Below are 25,271 nucleotides of genomic sequence, written 5' to 3' on the forward strand. Positions count from 1 at the left end.
CGATGTGATTAGGTGTTGAAGTTATTGTTTTGGGAAAATAAAAAAAGCGGTAACTAAGTTCATTGCTATGCACTTTGCGCTTGATTCATTTTTAATGGTCCAACTAAGCTAAAACCGACCAAATTGCTTCATAAGCCAACAAAAGTATAAATAGATAAAGAAAAACACCTTTTCCATATTTGCGAATTTGTGAAAATAGAATGCGCATGCAATACAATTCAATTGTAAATTGTGGCAGCCAGTCAATTGCAGGCATTGCTTTTATTGCAGCACAAAATTTACAATACGATACACCAAAGTTGCTACGAAATTATGCCGACTCACGGCAATAGCCGGCGCAAATGACAGCAGCGAAAAATTCGCATTTCATTTGATTGCTCCAAATCACGTATGCCGCTTAAGTCTCTCGTTCTATGGCTGCAATTTTCGAGCGGCTGCTTGAATTCTTCCACACTGATTTGTTTGATTTCATAGTTGTTTGGAAAATGCGCTTACTTTTAATTTGATGTAATGCGGAAGTCATTTCCAACACTTTTGACTGTTAGATATTCATTGGTTGCCAGCCAGCTAGGCAACTCTGCTAACAAAATTTACGCTACTAAAATAATTTCTGACAGTTAAATTAAGTTGCTCAATATAACACATAAGGATTTAGTGATGTGAGTATGTGCGCTTGCGCTTACAGCCGCCATTAGTACAGAAATATGATTGTGGAAGTTGCGCATTGATTGACAATTTAAGCCGTTTTCGCTGCATTAAAATGCTTTAGTTGCTCCCCCCAATACCGCCAAAGTGCATCTTTGCATATAAACACACATATTTCGGTACATAGGTATCGCTGATTATGAAGCATGTCGTTATCACTTTATTTAGCGCAAAGCTAGTATAGTTAAAAAAGCAAAACACCAAAGCACATTGCAAAAGAGTATCAAGGAAAAATATATATGCATCAGTGATGGAAAAGTAGGAAAAATTGTACATTTTCCGCTTTTTTTATAATTTGAAAAGCCATTCGACCATTTTCGGTACATTTTAAACTTAGCCAAATAAGATTTCTAAACATTTTTTCCTCCTTGCAGTTATACCGACCAAGTGCAAACTTATCCAACTGGACTTCTCTCGAGTGCCCTCGAACACATCTCTTCTTTATCGGACATCGATTGCGTTGCTGTGTCATCTGAGCAGACAAGAATGATCAGATATTTGTTAAGGTGGATTTACGTTCGTTTACAAAGCCCCCGCTTAGCCTAAATAAGCGCTAGCAGACAAGAGTTGAGCTGCTTTCGGTCCCTGACTGACATTAAGCAACTTGCTAAGTAAAAAAAGCCCTTTATAGCTTTACAGAAATGGCTATCAACATGCCCGCTTTTTTGTTGTTGGGGGGTAATTTGACTTTCCCCTTCTACGCTAAACCAATATCTTTCGATTCTTTTTCGAGGTTGAGTAAATGCTCAAAAGGTTCAAATATAATTGCATTTAATGTGAAGGAGGTCAAAAAACATTCTCTCAGAAGTTAAATTAACATTTTAGCGACATATGAAGACATAAAAGAATGCGGGAGCCTGTCTTATATAGAGAGATTCAGAAACATGCTCCTTAAATTGAGTACAGTTTAAACATTTGATTTTCCATCCCTGATAAGCACATATGAACGTTTTGATTGATGATCGTTTTGCCACTTTTCTGGAAATCATAATAGCTGAAACTAAGTACTTACTAAGACCATTCTTCTTTCGAAACAAACTAAATTCTCTAAATATTTGCACATTTACTAGACAATTTTTGTAAGAAATCAATAAGCCGAAGTAGTATTTTTGTTTTAGAAAAAAATGTTTGTCTGCTCTTTGGTTCTGAGTGTTTCATCGGACCTACAGTTTTCACAAGTTCAAGGCAATTTTAATAAATTATTTCTTATAACGGGTTCTGTAAGTAAAAACTTATTTCTTCATCTTCTTGTTTGACGCAGAAACTGCTTAAGCGATTTTAGCTGGGTTAAATAAAGCACACCTAACTTTTATTTCTCTTGAAAAATTACGCCAATTGGAAATACCAAGTGAAGCTAAGTCCTCCTCCACTTAGTCTTTCCATCGCGGATGAGGTATTTTAATTTGCTTCAATATACACACGTCATTGTAAAGCTCACAGAGCTGATCGTTCCAAATCCTACTCGCCCTTGCAAACGCATAAAATCCCGAAAATTTACCGAAAAATATTTCTCATCGAATATTTTCATTTCATTTGGAGCAGTCTTTATACATCAAATTAGAAGAATAGGCAGTGCCATTCTCAAGTGACGATGATAGATATTGAAAGAAAAACTTCTGGCGCTTAGACTTTGTTGCTTTTCAGATTTTTTTTTTTTCTAAAACAATTGATGGCATAAAGCTCAATAGCTTTGGTGAAAAATAAAAAAAAATGTTGGAGAAATCTTAATTCACAACAAATTAAAGAGGCATGTTCCGATATTTAAATAAAATAAATACATTTTGGAAAATCATTGATAATTTTTTCTGTTTGTCTTTTGGTTTTCGCCATGTTCATATTCAATTGATGTTTCGCAGATAAACATTAAAAAACAGCGTTCAAATGTTTGAACGCAAACAACGATGTTGTATTTAGTATAATAATTTTCTTACTTTCGAGTGCAAAAACAATTTTTTTTTTAATAAAGATTCATGAGTTTAGAAATATGGACATATCACTTTAGAGAAATTATCTTTTGTTACCTTTCCTGGTAGTAGAATAAAGATAAAGCAGGCTAAAAAATAATTTAACTTTATTTCGGAAAAGGCTATTTGGTTTTTCAACGTAGCGCCTGCTTTTAATAATATTTAGTATATAAAATTAGGAAAGAAATCTCAAGAAAATGAAGCTTAAAGATGTAAATAATTAGAAACGAAATTATTTTACTAGCTTGCCCACAGATTGCCGAAGTGTGAGCTGGACTTTTTTTTTACTTTTTCTTGATGTTGGTTAATTCTTCCGTGAGACAATGATGTTTCTTTGAACCGACTACCGTCATCCCTTTTAAAATTGTGTTTTGAGACAGATGTTAATTCTCGAAAAAAAAAATAATACTAAAGATGGCACATCTTCAACAAATTTTAAGAAAGTCCGTAAAGTAGAAATACTATGCCGAAAAAGCAAATTGCGGTCATTTTATAATCCTAATAGTAAGCTCATAAACTATTTATTTAGAAGCTAACTAGTTTTCTTGAAGAAGATAAAAATCTCTCTGAAAGAAATAGCAAATTCATGCCTCTCTTGAGGTAAAGATTTTCCTAGTGCACAGAAATAGAATGTCTACTGTTGCAATATGTATGGCAAACGTTGTTTGTTTATGTGTGTATATCAAAAGCTATGTAACGTATTGGCTTACTTGATTAGTTTCGTAATGAGGCATTTACATATACTGGTTCTTGTGGAGCCACAGGCGTGAAATACATACTAGCAAATTATGGCACAGCAATATTATACAAGCAAAGAGGCTGCGGCTTTGGACTGGAGTGTATCGGATTCTATGCAATTATTGGAAAACGGCATTCAAGCGCAAAATCAAACAATTATGCCATACCGCTGAGTGTTATATTAATTTTTGAAATTGTGTATTGCATAACTGTTGTTGGAAAATTGCGATTGTATTGCGCAGTTAACAACATACATATGTATGTACATAGTTTAGAATAGAGTAATGCAGAATAGTGAAATGAGAAAACAATCATTTTATCTGGAGCTGTTTATTTACAAATTTACATGTGTACATATTTATGGCGTACGAATAGGCAGGCATATTTTTAAAGCAAAAATATATATAAGAAACAAGTCGATTGTTTATTATACAGTTTTCTTGAGCTCGCTGTTAAAATAGTGAAATGAGAACTACGAATTAGTTATCTGCAGATTTTACACGTATAGCTCAAATTTCTCACTTGAGTATTTGGAAATGTAAAACTTGGTTGTTGAGCTCTTCAATATAATTTAACTTTTTACGATAAAGTGGAAGCTTTCTTCCTATTCTAAATAAAATGTGCGGTTAAGTGAAGTACAGATACATAGTTGTATCTCCTACGCTTGGTTCAATGTAAGCGTTGAGCCTGCGGAAACAAACCCGTTCCGCTTAGACTAAAGTGCTTCGTCGGGAGCCTGAATCCAACTGTTGCCGTATAAACCGCAGGCAGTGATGCCATAGTCGCACCCAGCGACATGTTTGTAGCATATTCTGTTAGATATAGTTTTTGCACGTAACGTCCTACTGTAGGTAATGAATAAAATTAATAATTAAAAATTCTTCTCAAAAAAGGATTAGTGGCAGAAAAACAAGTACCATAAGGACAAGGTGTTAAAATGAAAATTAAGACATTTTTTATTTGCAATTTCCGAGAGAAATTTCGCGGAAATAGAGTACTAAATCAAAAATTTTTAGACCATCTTTTATATACACAAGAAAATGTGTGCATAGATGAGGCGATAGTAATTTACTTCCGGGTTTTGTTTGATAGACTTCCCTATGGTGACTATGGTGGCGACAAAATCTCAGAAAAAGTTTCAAAACGCTTGGTATAAAAATTATGTCAAACAATTTTGTACAGACCAGCTGCCACAGAAAGGAAAACTTATGAAATAAGATCTACCTTATTATTCTCATATTTCAGTTGCTGAAATTTGTGCTTTCGAAAATAATTTTAAGGTTCAGTTAGTCTAGGTTTAATTTACGTAACGTAACCTATTATATTGGCCAACGCAATATATTTTTGTCTAGGAATTTTTTAAGTGGCTTTTAGGCGGCAAAGTGGCAATCAGCCGAAAAGGAAAATACAAAAGCAAAATATTTTCGCTTCTGTCTAAGTTGACGTGTTGAGTACTCATCGACGATTTCTTACTTAAGTTAGGTTAAGTCTCGAATAACAGAGCCTTTAGTCTGCGCTAATTTTTAAAATATAGGGATCTATGTGTAATACCGTGCGACAAAAATAAAAAGCTTTCGAAACATGGGCCAGATAGAGTGAAACTACTATGTTTTTAATTTTTCTCTCCGATTTTTTAAGGTCTTTCAAAAATATGATTAATTCCAAAAATTATTTTAAAAATTCAGTGCATTTGTATGTGGAATAACAATTTGTGTACTAAATGGAGGCGAAAATTCTATAGAATTTAAAATAATTAAAATTTTTTGGTTTACAATGACGAATACATATGTATCGAAAATGCCTTTCAAATTAATTTTATTTTTTTATGCTTATAAAGTTAGGACGAAATTCGAGAATTTGGTCGTCGAGTGTATATTTGTCCTTAACATATAATTTTTTCAAAAATAAGTATTGAAAAATTTCGAGGTTATTCAAGGATACAATTTTAAAAGGCCATTTTCAATACCTACTCGGCCTTATGCACCAAGAATTTGATTCCAATTTAATTATAAAAAAAAAATTTTATTTAATTTAAATCATAACCATACCGTTTTTCTAAGTAATCTTACTTTTCCAATTTAAAAGGCCTTATAAAAAATCCTGACGTTAGAAAGAAAAACCAAAGACGGAGTTTTATTGATTTTTTTGAGCAAAAATGATTACCGCCTGGTGTGAAAATGACCACACATAATTATTAAAAGAAGACCCAAGCTGAAGTTTTAAAATTAGCAGTGAAAATTAAGACCGCTTCTAATGCAGAGTGTGAAAACAAATATTAAAATTAAACTGCATTTATCAAAGAAGTGTAATTATTTTTTATGATATAATCCAAAACGCAACGCAACGACTTGTTCACGCACAGACACTCCCAACTAATAATTTAATTACAACTTTAAAGTGCCAGTGAACTGTAAGCTTCGAGACTATTATTCAACAACATAAAATTAAAGGAGAAATTTGAAGCTCAAATATACTTACATACATACATACATGCATACAGCTGTAGGTTTCAAAGGAATCTTGGGCAACTGCGTAATAATTAAGATCCTAAACAAACATAACTACATATATACACACATACATATGCGAGCAAATATTACAACGAAAGAAAATCACATAAAACTAACTGACAGCAATCATAAACCGTTGCTTGCCAGCAAACGTTGACAGCGCTGAAATGATGTCTTGCAAAACAATAGAAATGCTAATAAAGCCGCCAAATGTTGCCGCTGGTTTTTGCTGGAAAAAAAAGCTGAGCGAGATAAATTCAGAGATTCAAGTGCATCTTTTTGATGGAAACCTAAGCAGTCGGCTGCAAATAATTACTAAGTATTTTCACATAAATAATACATTTACTATTTATATAAATACATATATATTTGTGTAGCTATGTATCTACATGTAAGCATGTATGCTGCCCACATTATGTATGTGCTAATTATAATTAATTTATTTATGAAGCGCTCATGTCAATGTCGGCTTACCCAGTAGGAACATTTGTAAATATGCGCACAGCTTGTCTTTAATGGCACTTAAGCTCAGTTACAATACACACAAACATATGTTGCAACAATAGTAATATATGTACTAATATATACACATATGTATGTATGTATGTTTACTCATTTGAGTTCATGTAATTAATTACATAATGGCAGAGCCTGTGAAAATCTCGCCAGCCTGATCTAATTACATAGTTATTATTATACAAATATTCACATTCCCAACGGAATGCATTGCTTTTGTTTGTAGATGACAGCAGTCAATTACCGGCACACACACAGAGTTGTAAAAGTTCATATCCAGCTGTGCGTAATTCATGCATACTCGTACGAGTACATACATACATACATATTTACTCGCATATCCAACAACAAGTTTACATAAATTTAGATTGCAACAAGTGTCATAGATACTGAGTTTTATAATAATACATATATGTATTTAAAAACTTAGTATTTTAGTATATACATACATACAGGTATACAATATAGTATCTATGTATATATGCACATATGTTTGTTGCATGTTGCTTCATGCCACCGGGAGTTCGTGTACTTGCTATGCGGAAGGGATTTTTCATAAGTATTTTGATTGTTTTTACTCTGTTATGTTTGCATTGTTTTGTTCTGCGATTAATTTGAAAGATTAGCTGCTTTTCAGAAATGGCCTCCTGGGCATCTAAGGTGTCTGAGAAGGTTTTATTGAGATAAATGGTTACATAAGTAATTACGCGGTTGGTGGTGGCGCTGAAATCGATTCGGTGAGAAAGAAGACAAATTGAATACTTGATGCGGATTTTTACGTAACCAACTGAAAAATATTTTCTTTTTTCAAGAACAATCCCTTATGTACTACACAGCGTTGCTTAGAAAACCAAATAACGATGTATTATTTTTCTTGTTTATAAAATAAACTTGAAAAAAAAAATAAATAAAATATGGCTCCTAGTGATACCACTTTTTGTTTTTTCTCATTCTTACGCACCAATATTTGCCCAATTATAAACAGATTCGTAAATAATCGGCCCCTAGGTGCAAAATTATATTATTTCTGTTGCAGTTTAGACTTTAAATCACAATCTTTCACCCCCTTAAAGTCGGTAATCAATAATTAATCCCCTTGAAACACCCTCTGCTCTGCTTCTGTTTGCAGCGTCTACAAAAAAGTTCACCTTTCTAAAAGAATATTACTCCAGTAAAAACTGCTATATCTACGGTGACCATCCGTCCTGTATTATACGGGACAGTTCTCTTTTTTGACCAGTTGTCCTGGCAATTAATTTAGTTTATTTTATACGGGACGCCAAATGTCCTGTATTTCTTTTAATGTCCTGTATTTTTCCCGTATTTGGGGTTCAGTATTTCGACGCCTTCAAATCTCATTAAAATTGCATGTCTATGAACCAGTTTTAAATGATGTTGGAATATGATCGTACCTTTCTCCATTATCAGTTATTATTTTCTAATCTGAATGTCTGTACTTCGAATCAAGGAACACATACAGTGACTAAAATATATATAAAGATTCCACATTTTAGCATGGTTCGGCTATTTTTCTTTTGTTTATTTAATTTTACTATTTTTTTTTTGAGTAAAGCTCTTTTCCTAACAAAAACCACATAAATTCAAATTTCCGACTTTGTGCAAAAACTATGAGAATTAATTCTGCAAATTTTCACCAAAATTTCACACTTTTTAATCAGAATCTTTAGAAAAAAAATTTGGTTGCAGTTTTATAGCTCATTAAAATTAAATATAACAAAGTGCAAGTGCGACGTGCTGCTCATTTGCTTCCCTATCAATAAATTGTCGAACATATTAACTTTGTATAGAAAAAATGCGTAGCGCCGTCGGCAAAAAAAAAATGCCAAAAATTAGCGGTAAGTTCTAGCAACTTAAGCTTGCACTTTATCGTACTAACATTTACCAAAACTTTTTTAAAAAATTTTGTAGAGTAAAACTCTCCGGAAAGATTTCGTACTAAAAGGATGCTGTTTCAGGACTAATACATATATCTAAGATCATTTAATAATGTGTTAAGACCTGTTAGCTTTTATGGAAAAAAATTAGCAAAATTATTTTTTGTCCCGTATTCGGCTCGCATAAATATGTATCTACTTAGATGGAAAACTAAAATTCCCTTATTTCAACTTTCAACAAAGTCCCTCTCAAATGCAGTGAAATATTTGGGCATAATTTTTAAAAGAACCTGACCTGGCAACGTAACGTAGTGGAGCAGTTCCATGGAATAACTGTCTGGTGGACATCACTGGACAAGGCGCTCACTAATTCTAACTCATAAAGGTTCAAAGGCGACTTGCATGCCAATAACAGAAGCGGTGCATCCACACCAACTAAAGATCTTTTTGCAAAGCTTCAGGCAAAGTACAATGCAGTAAGATCAAACGCACTGCCAAAATGGAAAGACCTCAGCTTCTCTCATTCGTACCAACTACTCCGATACATTTATCTCCCCAGGCTACACAGCACTCACTACCTATCAAACTCGTGAACATGTTCTTCACCTGTATTTCTTCACCTGTATTTCACCTTCCAAGAAGGATTGAGAGGACCATTAGATCTGAGGCCATGCAGGTAAACCTGCAGCCACGTAGCTGCGATATACATTATGTGGGTCCTAGGTCACAGAGACATACAAAGTAACTGTACAGCAAACGAGCTTGCAAGAATGACAATTACCCTGTCTGACGTCAACTGCTTTCACGATGCGCGCACACCACCTACCAAACTGCAAGCTATGGGTTAAAAAATACTTATTCGAGAAGGAAAATAAAATATGGTCAGAAGAAGCCACGTGTGGAACGAGTAGACAAATCTGGCCCAGCTGCCATAAGAATAGAACCGATACATTCATTCAGTTAGAACGCCCTTTACTAGGGCAAGTGACCGGCATTATAACGGGTTCTGCTTTTAGGTGAATGAACGAGATCATATACGAACTCTCAATTGGTATCACAACGGGCGGCCCACTGGGCCTAAGTATGCATCTCTCCAACTCTGGATATAGGCAGCCGATTCCACTTCGGATTCGGACTCGGATTCTCTAAACCAGCGGGACAAAATTTTAAATTCAAAGACATGCGAATAGCGTCAAAATATCATGGTTTGCTTCTTAATACAATAGATAATAGTAACGAACTTTTACTAATAAAAGAATATTAATTATTAATAATTAACCTTCTAAAGGGTATCGGTTCGTCTGTTGAAAATTTTTTGTTCCTGAAAGCAAGTTATTACTGGTATTTAAAAAAATAATTCATAGTTTCTAAAATTTAATAAGTGAATTTTAGATAGCTCTATAAGTTCAACGTAAAAATTTGGACTTGAAATTATTTTATTTTAATATCTAAATAGAAAAAAATTAAATAGTTCTGCTGAGTTTCGACCAGAAATTCATGAAATCGTATTCTGTGAAGTGTTGGCTTTAAGGTACATTATACTCCTTTTACGCGCTTTTGCGAGGCCCATACAATTATTTTCACTTTTCAGAAACTCCAGAGTAACAAGTTTCGAGCGTTTGCCATATTGGAACCTCAATTTTTAATTTATAAATTTATGGTCAGATTCATCGTCAGCGACTCCAAATACCCCTAAGTAACAATATTCGAGCGAATTCAATAAATTTTTTAAAATTTGTTCGCCATATTGGATTTTTGAAACCTGACTGAAAATTTTTAATCAGTGCCCAATAAACTAATAGATACGCAGTAGCGTACAAATCCATTAACGTCAATCTATTAAAATAGTTTTTTTCCGGCTAGTTTCTCTATTCAGACCACTGTGCAGCGGATCGAAGCTGTTTTGTTAATCTTTTTTCAGTGCAACACTGCTTAGACAGAAAGATGCCTTTTCTCAGTTAAAAAAGTGGTTTTCGTACGCTTTGTGCAACTTGCTGCCATCTAGCAAATAAACCTAGTCACTTCTTTATTGGAGATTTCCATTTTTTAATTACTTTGCATTTTTGCGTTACCTTTTTGCATCATTAATAGTATATTGAGTGCAACTACCCTGCATAACGTGACTACAGAAAATAAACATGTCGATAAAATTTTAACGACCGGATATATTATTGACAAAGTAATCACAGCTTCCCAGTGGTTTATCCGTTTTAACGCTCCCAGCGTCCAGCGACCAGCATGACCAGTAGTGTTGAATTTAACAAAGCTGAATAACTGTATGCCAGGTTCCATTATATAAATGTAGACATAGTGTAGCCTTAAGCGGATTTTTCTCACGATTTTAATTGGTTTAGTAAAAAGTGTAAAAAACTGCTTTCTGTGCCAGATATAACAACAAATAAAAGCGGCAATGCCAACACTTTTTCACGGAAGAGTGAAAAATATGTAAAAAATTCTAGACACAATTTCAACGCGCTAAACGAGTGCTTGTTTAGGAAAAAATCATTTAGCCAGAGTGATGCAAACATGTGCTCACATACTTATTTATGTACGTGTGTATGTGTTTGTGTAAGCCTCGGTTTTTTGCACTCTCCGCATTATCCATTAAAGTTTGTCTCTCTACGATTTAATTAGACGAAGCGGCTTGTTCGCACTGTGCCACTTATGGTTGTTAACAAGTGAAGACACACTTCCAACCACACATACCATCATATGCAGTTATATTTGCACATATGTATGTAGCAGCACACACATATCAATTGCACCATTACTTTATTTGTAATAATTTTTCTACTTAAGGCGCAACTAATGATTACCTTTTTCTTACGCTTGTTCTTCTCTTTGCAGAATCTCCTAGCAAGCCAATAACGGCGTCAACAAAGCAGCGATAACAAGAAAACTTTTAAATACCACAAGCGCACTTGCTGCAAACAATCAATAAGCGGCAACATGTTTTTGCGTCGTTGCACAATTTACCTCATCGTTTTTCTGCTGGTTGCAAGCACTGCATCCGCGGCACGTAAAACCAAACGTCCGGTTAAGCCAGCCAAGACATTTCCCCGCACCAATGTGACACCTGCGCCAGCAGCTGCATTGGCAGCAGCAGCAGCAGTTGGTGCAGCAGCTGGAGCCGGTGCTGGTGGTATTGCCGCCGGTGTTGCCGGCGGTGCAGCAGCGGCTCAACAGTCAGTAGCCGCTACTACCGCCGCTTCATCCAGTCTCACAAGCACAACAACACATGCGCCTAGTATTGCCGTTGCGACGAGCAGCACTACAGCTACACCAACACAAATTGGCAGCGGGAATTATGCCGCTAGCGCTGCTGGCGATGACAGCACCGGAAGCGAAGGCTATACAGTGGGCAATGAGCTGCCCAAACCAATGACGCCATTGTCGGAAGCGAGCACCGGCACCACAGGCGCTGCAGCATCGTCGACTTCGGCTGAGGCCAAAACAGAGCGACCCTCAGCTACTTTGTTGCCCATTGAGGAGGAATGCGATCCGGATATGATTGGATTTGAAATTATCACTGGGTGAGTACAGAAATGTTTGAGAGGCGGCAAGAGGAATGGAGTGTTAAGAACGGATATTAATGTTGGATTGTGCTCACTGAAGCAATCAAAAATGATAGTAAAATCACAATTCACAATTTTTTATTCGAAATGCTAATGGGTTTGGTGCAACTGTAACTCGGCAGTGGTAATAAAATCTTGTCGTAGGCTGCAGAAGTAGTAATAAAAATAAAAATAAAATAAAGAAACTATCTAGGTATAAATATGTGTGTTCGTATTTGTATGTATGCAGAATCTGAGTTTGATAGGTATGTAAATGCGATATGTTTAGAATCTTATTTTGAAATATTTTTGTGTAAAATCTTAATAATCAATAGCAATTAAACATGTACGATTCGACTGCTGCCCTGCTACGCGATATACGGTTTAACGTTATGATTAGGGAAGACAAAAATATGCACAAAAAAGCCAATTATATGATCATAAAAATGATTCCAAAATCTAAAAAATACGCGATATATGCTCCAAAAATGTATATGTACAACGAAAACTTTTTTGATTTTCGCATAAAAAGCTATCGATGGTCCTCTGCAATAACGGCACAACTCACAATTCCATGTTTTTGAGTTATATAGCGAACTAGGTTTATAAATAACAATATTTTTCGTGTGGCAAATCGACATATGCTTAGTTGTTACCATTCCGGCAGATGCGCAGTTCAACCATTTGTCACAAAACTGAAGTAGCCAACCCTTACCACTGAACAGTGGCACATGTCTCACATTTATCGTGAATGTTGGCATAAGTCGAAATCTCTCGATAGGTTAGTCATGCTTTTATGTGAAATAACGACACTTTTCGTTTTGTGCTGTTGTTTAGCAATAGGTGCAAATGGAATTTTTTTCGTTGAACTACTTACAAGTTGTGAGCTATTTCGTATTTTTGCAGTCCAATACTTCCTAAGTCTTTACAAAAGATTATAAATTGAAAGCTTACAAATTTCCCCTACAGAATCACTGCAAATAATCCGGAATAATTACGCTCCCAGACATATTATTGCTTAATTACGAAACACAAAATCTTTAACTGGCTCTACTGAAAATATGAAATTTAGTCTTGTGTCGTTATTGCAGAGAACCATCGATATGTATTGAAAATGAACGGTCGACGTCACAAGACATTATTAGACAGAATTTAAAAGATGAAAATTTTGCTGGTGAAAATACTGCAACATATTATTGATGTGTTGCTTCACTCAAACTATTTTTGTTGCTAATATTGAGAAGTTACAATAGATGCAGAATAAAACTCTCTGCTCAGTTCGCAACACACCGCAACAGTTTGTTAAACAGCTTTCGCGAAAAACAAAAAATTTTCGTTGAATTATTCAACCATCAAAACTGGTTTAGGCAAAACTTCACTATTGGTAAACGATAGTCGAAAAATGTTTACGAGTATATTAAAATTGTTTACTATAAAATAATTTAATAATAATGACTAAACAACCCTCGTCAACAACCCTGGATATCTCGGCAAAGATATTGTCAGATGAAATTATGCGAAAATTAATTAAATTTTACGCCGAAATCGGTATATTTTGGCATAATATGCATTTGCATATTATTGTCTTCCCAAGTTATGATGCATATTTGGTTGTTTCGCTGACCTGGACTCGAACCTTGGTCCTGACGAGTCATAGTAAGCACCTCTGACCACTTGATAAGGGTAGTCGTCTTTGTAAAACAAAAAATCCAATAGATTATTTATTTCGTGGTTAAAGTAGTTAGATAATATTTTTTTCTGTATTGTCAGAACTATTTAACACAAAGCAACGCGTGCAGAAAGATAAGAATTTAGTTAGAAAATTATCCAAATAAAATTACATTTATATGCAATAAAACGAAAATGAAGAAGCTCTGTTATTTTCGGCGTACTTTAGTATGTAAATATGTACGTATGTATATTGAGTTGTAACTAGTCAGGAAAAATTAAATTCCGCTTTGCGGCAGGTGGCTAAAGTTGAATGTGCAGAATTCTAGAAGCACACACATCTAGTTTATTTTTCAAGGCCTGAGTGGGAATCATTTAACTAGCGGATTATTTTCTTCGTTTTTTTTTTGTAAAATAGTCGATGCACTTTGCGTAGGAACGCCCGAAAACTTAAATCAAAAACTTATGCAGCAAAAGGAAGCAACGGTAATGGACAAGAGCGTAGATCAAACATCTTTCATTAAAATCCAATAAACAGCTATATCCATCAGCCATCAGCTATAGCGGCCAGAGGTGCACGTATTTTCACCCGACAGGACATAGGCTTCATGCCTACTCAGAGCGACATGAAAAATAAAAATCTTTATCTGAAAGTAGTCCCACAATTCGGCAGACTTTGGCAAACTTCTGATAAAAGCCATTCGTTCTTCGGATTTGGCGAAAAATTTTATGTCCCTCCATTTATCTACATATAAGCATCATTTACATTTACCTAAGCGTGGCTGGGGGCGACTGTTTCAATCATTTTGATAGAACGATTTGAATTTGGAGAAACGAAGCCAATTCTTATCGAGTGGCATAGTATGCACCTCTGGAGGCTCAGCTATGACGCTCGCCTAATGTGAGCTCAAAAAAAAATTGTATTATACTTGCCGCAATGCATATAAGCAATATTTTTTTCATTATTATGCGGCAACACAATTTTCATAGCAGAAGTGTAGCATTTTTTGCACATTACATAATAACGCGTAATAACCCAATTTACTATAAGAGAAAATCGGTGTTCACATCACATGTGTTTGTAATACATATGCATATGATATGCAAACTTTTTTCTTGATTCTAATACATTCAATTCGTAACACATACATTCTGTTATTTCAGCGTCTAGTTTGTAGATGCATATGCTTCACTCTAGTTTGCTTACCAACCAAACTCATGACATTCTTCTGTTTTTCTAATTTTACCCCGTTCTTCTCTCTATTTCTTGCAGTTATGTTCTCTCGGCGCCAACTAAATTACTTGACACGCTGCCCGGCATACTGATGCTGACTGATTGCTTAGAGGCATGCCAGGTGAACGAATCATGCAGTGCAGTTAATTACGAGACCGGTCTCTGTGTTTTATTCAAAACTACCGCTGATATATTGCCAGGTAAGTGGGTAAGCGGATTCTGCAGCACTAACGCCGCAGCGTCGCCAACGTCATAATATTTATAAATGTGGCTTTACATATTGTACATATGTATGTATATGCACGCATTAGCATGTATGTGCGTGCGTATGTATGTACATAAGTGCAGCTTAGCGGTACAGCGGTATATTGTAGGCCGTCAAACTGGTATATTTGTAGCGCATTGTAGTGTGATCACTGTGCGCCCGCGAGTGCCATGCAATCGATAGTTCAACAGAATGCGCAAAGTATTGCATTTCATCGTAGTAAAACGAAACAGAAAAAATACTGGCAAAAAACAAAAGACTCCGGTCGCGAACTTGCTTCGAAAAATCATAACAAAGTTGTTGTAAAAAATATTATTTGCCTCATTTTTCATTGGCTTTGCTTGCTTGCTTGCCGCTATACGCCATCCGCTGCTAAACTGTAGTAAATTGATTGTGGTAAATTGTATATGCTGTGTTGTATAATCGGCGACGCGCTCAACGTGCGCGTACACACCTACTTTTTACGCATAAAATTATGTGCTGCCACTTTATGAGGCCATGCTGGTAAATAGTAGGCAGCAAAGGCAGCGTGTAGCATGCAACAGGCAGTGTGCAGCAGCCAACAACAGGTTTTGTATTTCAGCGTTGCATCCCTCCTGCACGTCAAGCCCACCTCGCCATCTCCTTGATATTGTTTTTTGTTTTTTTTTTTCAACTGGCTTATTTGTTGGACTTTTTTTTAGCGAATATTTATTTTATTTCACCTCACAGTCGATACATAGGCCTAACGCACAATTTTTGCGCCTTTTTTGTCGCCGCGCCTGTTATGTAGCTGGCAGGTGCTAGTTTGTCCAGCCACCAGCCACCAGCCACTCGAATCTTTCGCACACACGCGCTGCCGATTTCTTAACGCCTGTTCCTTTGCAGCAAATGGGCGTGTGCGTAAGCACATTTTGCTGCTGCTGCTGCTGCTGAGGACATTGGCGCTACGCAAGTTACCGTTACAGTGCGTGCATGCGTGTCGCTAAACACTTCGCCAACTTACGTACGTACATGCGTTTTTTCTTGCGTACTCAGCTATACATGTACCCGTATAGTAATGGGCATACATATGCACATATTGGTGTTGCTCATTTACATTTCTGTGAGGTTTTCTTCCTTTTTTTGGCTTGCGATTTTAATTTCGCCTGCTTTCAGGTTCACTTTCGCGTTCACAGTTTCCAGTTTTCACCATTTACGCACAGAAATCCTGTTTGGGTGTGCGTCCTTGCTCGAAGGCCTGGTGCATCGATCGCGTTCAAGGTTATCGCCTGGTGGATCATGTCAAGTCGAGCCAGACTGTCTATACGCGCCGTGACTGCTTGGAATTGTGCTTGGGCGAGACCGAATTTACGTGCAGGTAAGTGTTGTGAATATACAGCTAAATATATGAGTGCCGCAGGGTGGTAAGGGCGGCCATTGATGGCTGAGAATTGAGAAGCAGCGACTGCAGCATGAAGTGGCGGTGCTAGTAAATTAAAAGAAAGTTAAGTGTTTTTGTTTTGTTTTTACAGCTGCTGCATAATTGGGTCAAGTGCAACACGTTGCTAGCTCACTCTACTCAGATAAGCTGTTACAAGTGTTGAAGGGCTTTAATGCAGTTCAGTTCAGTTCATAAGAGTATAGCAACGCTAAAATAAAATTTACGTTTATATATTTCGTTGACCTGTTGCAACTTGGCTTACAAGATTTAAATTTTTTCCGTCGAAGTTTGTAACTTTTGAAGATTCGAATACTTTTCATTCAAACGCTTAACTCAAGTGCCCTTCATGAAAAAGTACTTCAGCAGAATTAAAATTCTAGTTAAATCAAATGTCGTTTTCACTTTGTAGTTATTTTATTTATGATACTTTCTTTTTTTTGTGCTGCAAAGCTATTTTCAAAACTTCTGATCTTTCAATTCTACCCACAGATCCGCCAATTTCTATCGTCACTCTGGTTTATGCGAACTCTCGGACATGGATCGCATTACTCTAACCGGTGCCAATAATGTGGAGCCTTATGACGGCGCTGATTATCTGGAGAACAACTGCGCCGAAGAACCTAGCAAACTGTGTGAATTCAAACGTATTTCTGGCAAGATTCTGAAAACGGTGGACTCTGTATATCAAGATATCAACAGCATTGACGAGTGCCGTGATCTGTGTTTGAACTCACCATACAGGTAAGATTTCTTCGGTTTAATTCCAAATAAGGATGATGTCAATAATTTTTTAAAGCAAAGGCTACCAAGTAGTTCAGGAGTTTATAAAATTAAAAAAAAAGCCATAATTAACTAAACAGTTACACGTTGTGCGATAACTTTTTGTTTGAGTCCGTGTGGCACTAAGTTATCGACTTTCTGCACCATACCTACAAATGGCTTTCAGTTGCCAAGAAATGCCTTCGTCCAAAATTACCTCCGACTCGGTGGTTACAAGCCAAAATAACCCACTGAACCAGTACTCACTAGTTGAAATGGATAGCACATGCTCTCAGTAATCCTTTGTTACACTTTTCTTTAGATAGAATGGATGGCAAAATACCCACAGATGGAGTTTAGTAAGCATAATATAGTTTATCAAAGTCGTCGTAAAAAAAATATGTTATTTACTGTAAATGTGTTTAAATGGTGACAATTTAATGTGAAGGTGGCTGCAACATTTACCGGCATGCTAAATGCTGCTGGCGTCTTCTGTACTATTTTAAGCGCCCTTTATATTTATATAAATTATTTATTATATAGTTTGTAAAGCTCGAATATTAAGTGTATATTATCCAGCAAAAAAAACTTAACCATTAGGAACAAAAAAAAAGAAACGGGAAAGTTTTTTTTCTAATAGCGGTCGCCCCTCGGTAGGCAATTTCCAACTTCCGAGTGTATTTCTGTCATGAAAAATAGCTTCTTGTAAAAATAGAATCGCCGTTCGGAGTCAGCGTAAAACTGTAGGTCCCGCCTTCAAATCCAAAAGTTCTAACTTACCCGTTGTAGATTATATACCCTTAGAATACAATTGTACCTTTGACTGTTTCCCCTATTTTACACCACGTTATGCTTCTTCATTCCAGATGTCATTCTTACGACTACAATGATACCGGCGACATGGTCTGCCGCCTCTCGCATCACAGCCGCGCCACGCTTACCGATGTGCTCGACCCCTACCTGGATGTACCCGAAGCTGCCACCTACGAACTCTCTTCCTGCTATAATGTGTCTATTGAATGTCGCTCCGGCGAAATGATCACCAAAATACGCACCTCAAAACTGTTCGACGGCAAGGTCTACGCCAAGGGTTCGCCCAAATCCTGCTCGGTGAATGTGAACAACTCACTGGAATTCGATTTCCGTATGGGCTACAATGATTTGGAGTGCAATGTACGTCAGAGCGCATATGGCCGTTACATGAACGACATTGTTATTCAACACCACGATATGATTGTAACCTCGTCCGATTTGGGTCTTGCTGTTTCATGCCAATATGATCTGACCAACAAGACTGTCTCGAACGATGTTGATTTGGGTGTCACTGGTGAAATCGAATCTTCACTAAGCGAAGAGATCATTATCGACTCACCAAATGTAGTTATGAAGATCACCTCACGTGATGGCAGCGATATGAAACGCATTGCCGAGGTTGGTGACCCGTTGGCGCTACGCTTCGAAATCGTCGAACAAAACAGTCCCTATGAGATTTTCGTGCGCGAATTGGTAGCCATGGATGGCACAGACAATGCCGAGATTACGCTGATCGACGCCAATGGCTGTCCCACAGATCAATATATTATGGGCGCCATACAAAAGATGTCGCACAGCCGCAAGGTGCTCGTCTCACAATTCGATGCCTTCAAATTCCCCTCCTCAGAGGTGGTGCAATTCCGCGCGCTAGTTACACCCTGCATACCGCGCTGTGAGCCAGTGATCTGTGACAACGAGGATGCTGTTATGGGCGGCGCCGATGCAAAATCGTTAGTGTCATACGGACGTAGAAGGCGTTCGGTGGCAAATGGAACAGATGGCGGTGAGTTGAAGTTGAAGCGAAATATTGAATTGATTTGCGATTTGGAAGACTCGAATGAATTTGGAATTTTCTTTTATATTCTAATTTTTTTTGACAATAACCAATTGTTCGAAATTTAATTTGCATTTGGTTTGTTTGCTTTTCTCACCAATTTTTTACAGCTGAATTCCTCTTAAGTACCATGGCGCATGCGCAACGTGAGAGACGCGATGTGAGTAGCAGTAGCAGCAATCAAAACAATCACAACGACAACAAAAGTAACAAACATGCCGCCGATGATAATATACTGCTGGTGCAATCCATTCAAATCACCGATAAGTTCGGCTTCAATCAGGAGGATGCCGATGCGTTGGGCGCCGATCATAAAGTGTACGCCGGCATTGGCGATGATGCGCTCACCTGTCTCAACGGCTATGGTAAGTATGCGATGGTTATGTCGATAAATGAATGGTATTGATGGCAAGAGTTGGATGTGGGAAAAAGGGGTGAAGCCAGAAATTTATATAAATCTTTATTTTCGTTTGTTTTTTGATATTTGCAATTTTTTCGCGCATTTATTTAACCCCGCATCATTACGCGCTGCATATTTTGTTATTATTTAGAAAAAAAATTTGGTATTTTTTCGAAGATTGGCTCTCACTTGATATTGTTTGTTTAGTAGTGGCTTTGGCAATATTTTACGCTTGCATATACGGCAGCACAAAGCAATGTTGCAGGCAGATTTGCATAATTGCGCGCGCAAACACAAATCATGCCGCTTCGCGCCACGCCGCGCATTGTCAATTGCTGGGCCAACGAATTGGCAAACGAATTATGAACGGGCAACAGTAGTGGCCACAACCAAAAATTGCATATGCAATTGCTTTTCAACAGTGGCAAATTGCAGCGGCAAGCACGTCGACAGCCACAATGGGCTGGTATTAGCCGTGACACTGGCACTGGCACTGGCGGTGGCAATGGCTTTTGTGGCAGCAATAAATTGGCAACCGAAAATTTGCATTTCGCCGCGCACACGTAATTTTCGGCACATTTTCAATAGCGGCTCATTGCACGGGCAGCTGGGGCAGGTATTTCTTTTGGTCGCGCGCGACCGCGGCACCGATAATGAATCAATTACGCTAGGCAATCGCTGCTCTAAGCCGTGGTGCTTCGCTACTATGTCTAAATTATTCGAGTTTTATTGCCTGGCGCGCAGTATGAGGCGACGGCGTAAGGGGCAAGAGATTATTCTGTGGTCGCGAGCAGGCAATCACATGCATGCAGCCAACGTTCGACATACATGCTTGTGCTGCAACGCTGTTGCCCTTGTTCTTCTCTAACCTAGCTGCCTCTCCCGGTCACTGCAGCAAATATAGGTTTCTAGGTATGCGTTCAATAACCTCCGCTACAGCATGGTTGCATATACATACATACAAACATATTTTTTGCAAATATTGCTTTTGCTTTGCTATAATTTTTTTCTGCCAATACTTGCTTCATTAGCAACCATAACAGTTGTTGGAATTAGTTGCACTGTTCAGCAAATCAGTTCAGTGGCATGCCTCCTCACGAGCGGGTCAGTGGTTCAATGCGCGTCACTTCAACTATGCCACACAGGCCTTCGTTCTTTTAATTTCAAAAATTTTGGTTTTTTGGATTCCACCACCGCCGCTGATTTGACTGTGCTGCTTTTTGTGTTTTTGCTCATCTCATATTGTGCGCATGCCGTTGGCAAGAATTTGCACGCCAAAGTGTCGTGACAACGTGCGCCGTGAGCCGTACAGCTTGTCGGTTGCTAGTCGCCGGCCGCCGACCGCCGACCGCGGCGCGCGCATTCACACAGCAGCCAATACAGAAGGTAATATGGTAGTGCAATACTGTTGTTCTAATTCGCTTGTTGCCAACTGCTCCAGCAGCGTTGCCAACAGAAGCGGGCAGGCGCAAATTCGCTGTTGTAACCTCTATAAAATCCATGCAACACCAGCTGTTGCGCGTGCTGCTAATCTGACTACATGCTACGTGCATATGTGTCTGGGTATGTATGTGCTGTTTTCTTTTTTTTTGTTATGCGCGGGCAGATTGCCGATTTGGAGCAAAAAATGTTCTATTCTTTTTTTGTTTGTAGATATGTTGCACACTTTTTTTAACCACAAATTCTTTTGTTGCCCGATTTTATATGTCGCTTTGGGGAAAACCGAACATCGACTGCATGCTGCACCGCTGCGAATGTTGCTAATATTTATGATGCATATAATATACACCGCTTTTTTCTTTGTTTTTTTTGCTTGTACTAGTTTTCATTATTTTTTTATTTTGTTAGTTATTGTTTGCCTATTTCTTGTTCCAAAAGTGTGTCGATCCTGTGGCTATAAATATTCCGTTCCTTTCTTTGCTTGCGCTGTGTTAAATACTTCGAAGAAATATATTCGTACGCTGAGTAAGTTTTTTGTGTGTGCTTTGCAAGCAATACCTGTTGGCACTTAACGCCTTGTGCACCAATAAGCAGAAGGTCAAATATTATGGAGGTTAACGGGTTAATAAAGAGCATAAGATGGTGGTAATTAGTTGAGTTTGCTGAGCATTAGTTGTAAAGCCTGTGAAACAGTATAAAGAAGCTTTCTCACATTTCTTGACTAAATTTGTGAACTTAGGAAATAGAGTAGTGAAAATGTTTTACTATTTGGATAAAAAAACTGTGTTTAAACAAACATACATACGAGTATATGAGCAACGGTTTTGTGTTTTTTTAACTAAAATTTTAAATGATAAAAATTTGATCTTTGAAAGCTATACCAATATTCGAGTAGTCGAAAGATGTCGAATATTCTACTGACCGCTCTTTTTATATTATTCGCTTAACCGTTGATTTGTGTTTAATCGAATATTTTAAGCAATACCAACCTCTCATTTTCGCGATTTTTCCTATGGATTTTTTTTAAGTGGTTGTTCAGTGTGGGTGGAGGAATTGTAGATATGGAACATGCTCTTTGTATGTAAGTACCTAGTGGGAATGTTAGGTAATGCAAAAATTATTTGCCTACGCAGGAAAAGATCCAGGAATTGCTCTACAGCGTTGTCATACGAAAGTAATGTTTCACTTGTCGTTTTACAAAACTACAAATAACAATACTAATAATAGACTACAAATAGAATCTATAAAAAGAATTAGAAAAAATAAAGTCCGTGCCACAGGCTTTGAACGCGTGACCAACAACACAACATACTTGAGTTAGCACTCCAACTTTTTGTTTTGTTTATGGCTTCAAAACTACACATCATCCGCTCGCTTACGTTGCACTACATTTTTTCGTTCAACCGTAGTTGTTAACCTTTTCTTGTTGAAAAAGGTAATGCATTCCCATTTTTCCCACTGGGCATATCGACACCTGAGTCGAAGATCGACTTATCTCGGCAGCCAATTCGAAAACGCTCTATGTCAGTACATTTTTAGCTCAGATAGGGCGGTTTTGAGCCGAATTCTGAGCTAGGGCGCTTAAAAAATTTTATGAGATAGGGCGTTTTTGAACTGGCTTCCGCGATAGGTCGATATTCTACTCAGGTGTCGATTTATGTTTCATATCTGTTTTTTCAGTTGTCAAGAAATTTAAATCAAAGTTCAGCTACTGAAATTCGATTTTCTACAATACTCAATTAGTCGAAGCAAAGCAACTATTTGAATAGTCAAAAGCTGGCGACTAGTCGAATACCAATAATCAACTAATAAGCATGTGAACGGTTAGGAATCGAATGATCGGTTAATCGGGTAGTCGAAAATGTAGTCGGATAATTTTACGAGCCGTAATTAGAACAATGTTTTTTTAGGCCCGTCGAGATTTTTTTATTGGTGAAATCAAAATTTTAGAATTTTTAGCAATTTGCATGAAAACCCAAAAATTAATTAATGTAGAACTGAATTTTTACTAATAAAATAATAGTATTAGTTAAAAAACTAGCTATAAAGGGACTAAGTAAACCAAAAAAAAACGTATGTAATATCGAATTAATGCGCGTTATTTGCTAAGAATATATTTTTTATCAGTTTTCTCAGCTTTAATTTCCAAATTACATAAATTTTTCTGATTTGCTTAGTCTCTTTATGGGTAGTTTTACCTAATACTATTTCTTTTTAAGTTAAAATTTTAAAATATGTAAGTCACCAATAAAAAAAAAATTCTCGACGTGCTAGAAAAATAAAACAAAATATATATTTTAATTTATCATACTTAGACATTCAAAAAAATAGCATAATTATTGAAGGGAGGAAATTAATCGCAGGCCTAAATATGTATTTAGTATCAGCACACAAACTGAGAGTTGGGACTTCGAGAGCCAAGTGAGACCCATTGGCCACCCACGTTCCACTCCCCGCCAGAATGAACTAGCAGTAGCACGTGTCTTGTGTTTTTTCTCGTATTCGTTAACCTAGTATTAGGTCCATCTGCCCAAGAGTAGTCCACATGCATTTAGAGGTACTACCATTCTCTATTTTCTCGTTGAGTAAGACGCGAGGGTGTCAGAACGGGCCAGCTCATCCGAAATGCAGTATGCTCAAATATCACAGACGTGATCGAAGAAAGGTCAGCCATTCGCAATTTGCTTTGACCGGATCTGTTCAAACAAAGTTCCTATAAAAAAAATTTGAGGTTCCCTACGCTTCAGTTGAGCCAGCCAATTGCCTCCGGACAAAGGCTCCATCTCTTACCTAGTTGTTCTCTCTGCAGCAGTATATAGAAGCCAACAATTGATAGAAAAGTTGTGTGTGCTGTCTGCTACTGCCTAGTGAAGGAGATGTGTTCGTCTTATTAGAAGTTATAGTAGACTTGTAGTACTACTGTAAGCAGACCACTTAGTCAAGAGGTGCAAGTAACTTTGGATCAGATCGCAAATGATATTCAGAGCTGGACCCTCACTAAAAGGGCCACTACATCTGGGTTAAAAATTCCTAAAGCCTCCTCTCTTTAGCTTGTATAGCTGGTTGATCACAGCTACAATTCGCGAAGATGTGAGAGGTGTGACTCTTTACCGTACCACTGCTTACCTTATGCTGAATGAGTAGACTTAATTCGGTCTCGAAACCAACTTAAAAAGGTATCATCCTCCTTGATATAAATAAAGGAAGCAATATTGGAGTTTTTAGAGTATAAAATGAATCCACATCTTCACGAGACTGTGAACTTTAGATCCATCCAAACTCCTATAAAATCCAACGAAATTGACATCGACCGAATCAATTTTCCACAGAAATATTAACGTACCTATAGAAAGAAAAACTTACTAGAGCTAGCTGTCAGAAATTAATATTCTAAGAGAAAATAAAAACCGCACCAAATGGATTTGCCACCCATATTTGCATCGGTTAGACAAACTACAACAAACAGCCAAGAAAGTTACAAAAAAAAAAATACTCAACAGAAAATTAAAATCACAGTAAATCATAGAATCTAAACATAAAACCAGTAAAAGTCAAACAAGAACCTGACAAGCGCTTCCAAATTAAATAGAATAAAAAGAATTTATGATGAAAGCAACCGCATACATATACCTCTATACATACATACATACTTATGGTGCACATGTGCTCTAAGAACCTGCTTACATTTGGTAATGCAAGAGAATCATAAGACAAATATTTACATACATTAGCATGCAGTAGAGAAATTAAAAAATATAAATGTTAGCAAATAAATAAATTGTAAGCAAACAAGTTTAAATCATGCGGCACGACCACGACCAATGCAGCTGCCACCAAATGTAGCCAGTAATGGACAGCCGCGCAATGACAGCAAAGCTGCCGCGTAAAATCAAAACGAAAAAAAAACAAAAAACAAAAATGCAGAAAGCGTTTACAGCAGCACAGAAAAGGCTGGCATGGCAAGCGGCTGCGGCTACGCACAGAATGTGTACGTGCAAGTGCGCCTCAGTGACACACAAAATGCGCGTACGACCGCCAAAATAAGTGAAATTTTGTGCCGTGGCAAGAACGAAAGCCGGTCGGTTAGCTGCAGGCAGACCAGACGACAACAAGTGGCAGAAAGTTGAACATATGTATTTATTTTTAAAATTTCCAACAAATTCGTTTCACTATTTGACCATTCGTCCACGCTTGTCTTCGCTTCAAAACCTAATGACCGCCTGCGAACGCTGAGTATCAAAATCCAGCAACTCATCCTCAAATGCCAAATAGAAACACTTTAATTCGTTTTGCCAGCTAAATAATGGAAAACAATAAAAGTTCCCGCATACTTCATACAATGAAAAATTGTACC

General features: G+C 37.2%; 1 protein-coding gene across 1 annotated transcript in view; it reads left to right on the plus strand.

The window, feature by feature from the left end:
• Positions 1-25,271, plus strand: part of LOC118737545 — a gene marked incomplete in the record, with an annotated part of 159,008 nt that overhangs the window by 126,926 nt on the left and 6,811 nt on the right. Inside the window, 6 exon segments of the mRNA XM_036468119.1 lie at positions 11,176-11,861; positions 14,824-14,984; positions 16,187-16,388; positions 16,941-17,192; positions 18,077-19,026; positions 19,188-19,442. Of these exon segments, the coding sequence (XP_036324012.1) occupies positions 11,278-11,861; positions 14,824-14,984; positions 16,187-16,388; positions 16,941-17,192; positions 18,077-19,026; positions 19,188-19,442 (2,404 nt within the window).

The sequence above is a fragment of the Rhagoletis pomonella genome, unplaced genomic scaffold, assembly GCF_013731165.1.
Source record: "Rhagoletis pomonella isolate Grant_MI unplaced genomic scaffold, Rhpom_1.0 Rhpom_scaffold_00004, whole genome shotgun sequence".
Lineage (NCBI taxonomy): Eukaryota > Metazoa > Arthropoda > Insecta > Diptera > Tephritidae > Rhagoletis > Rhagoletis pomonella.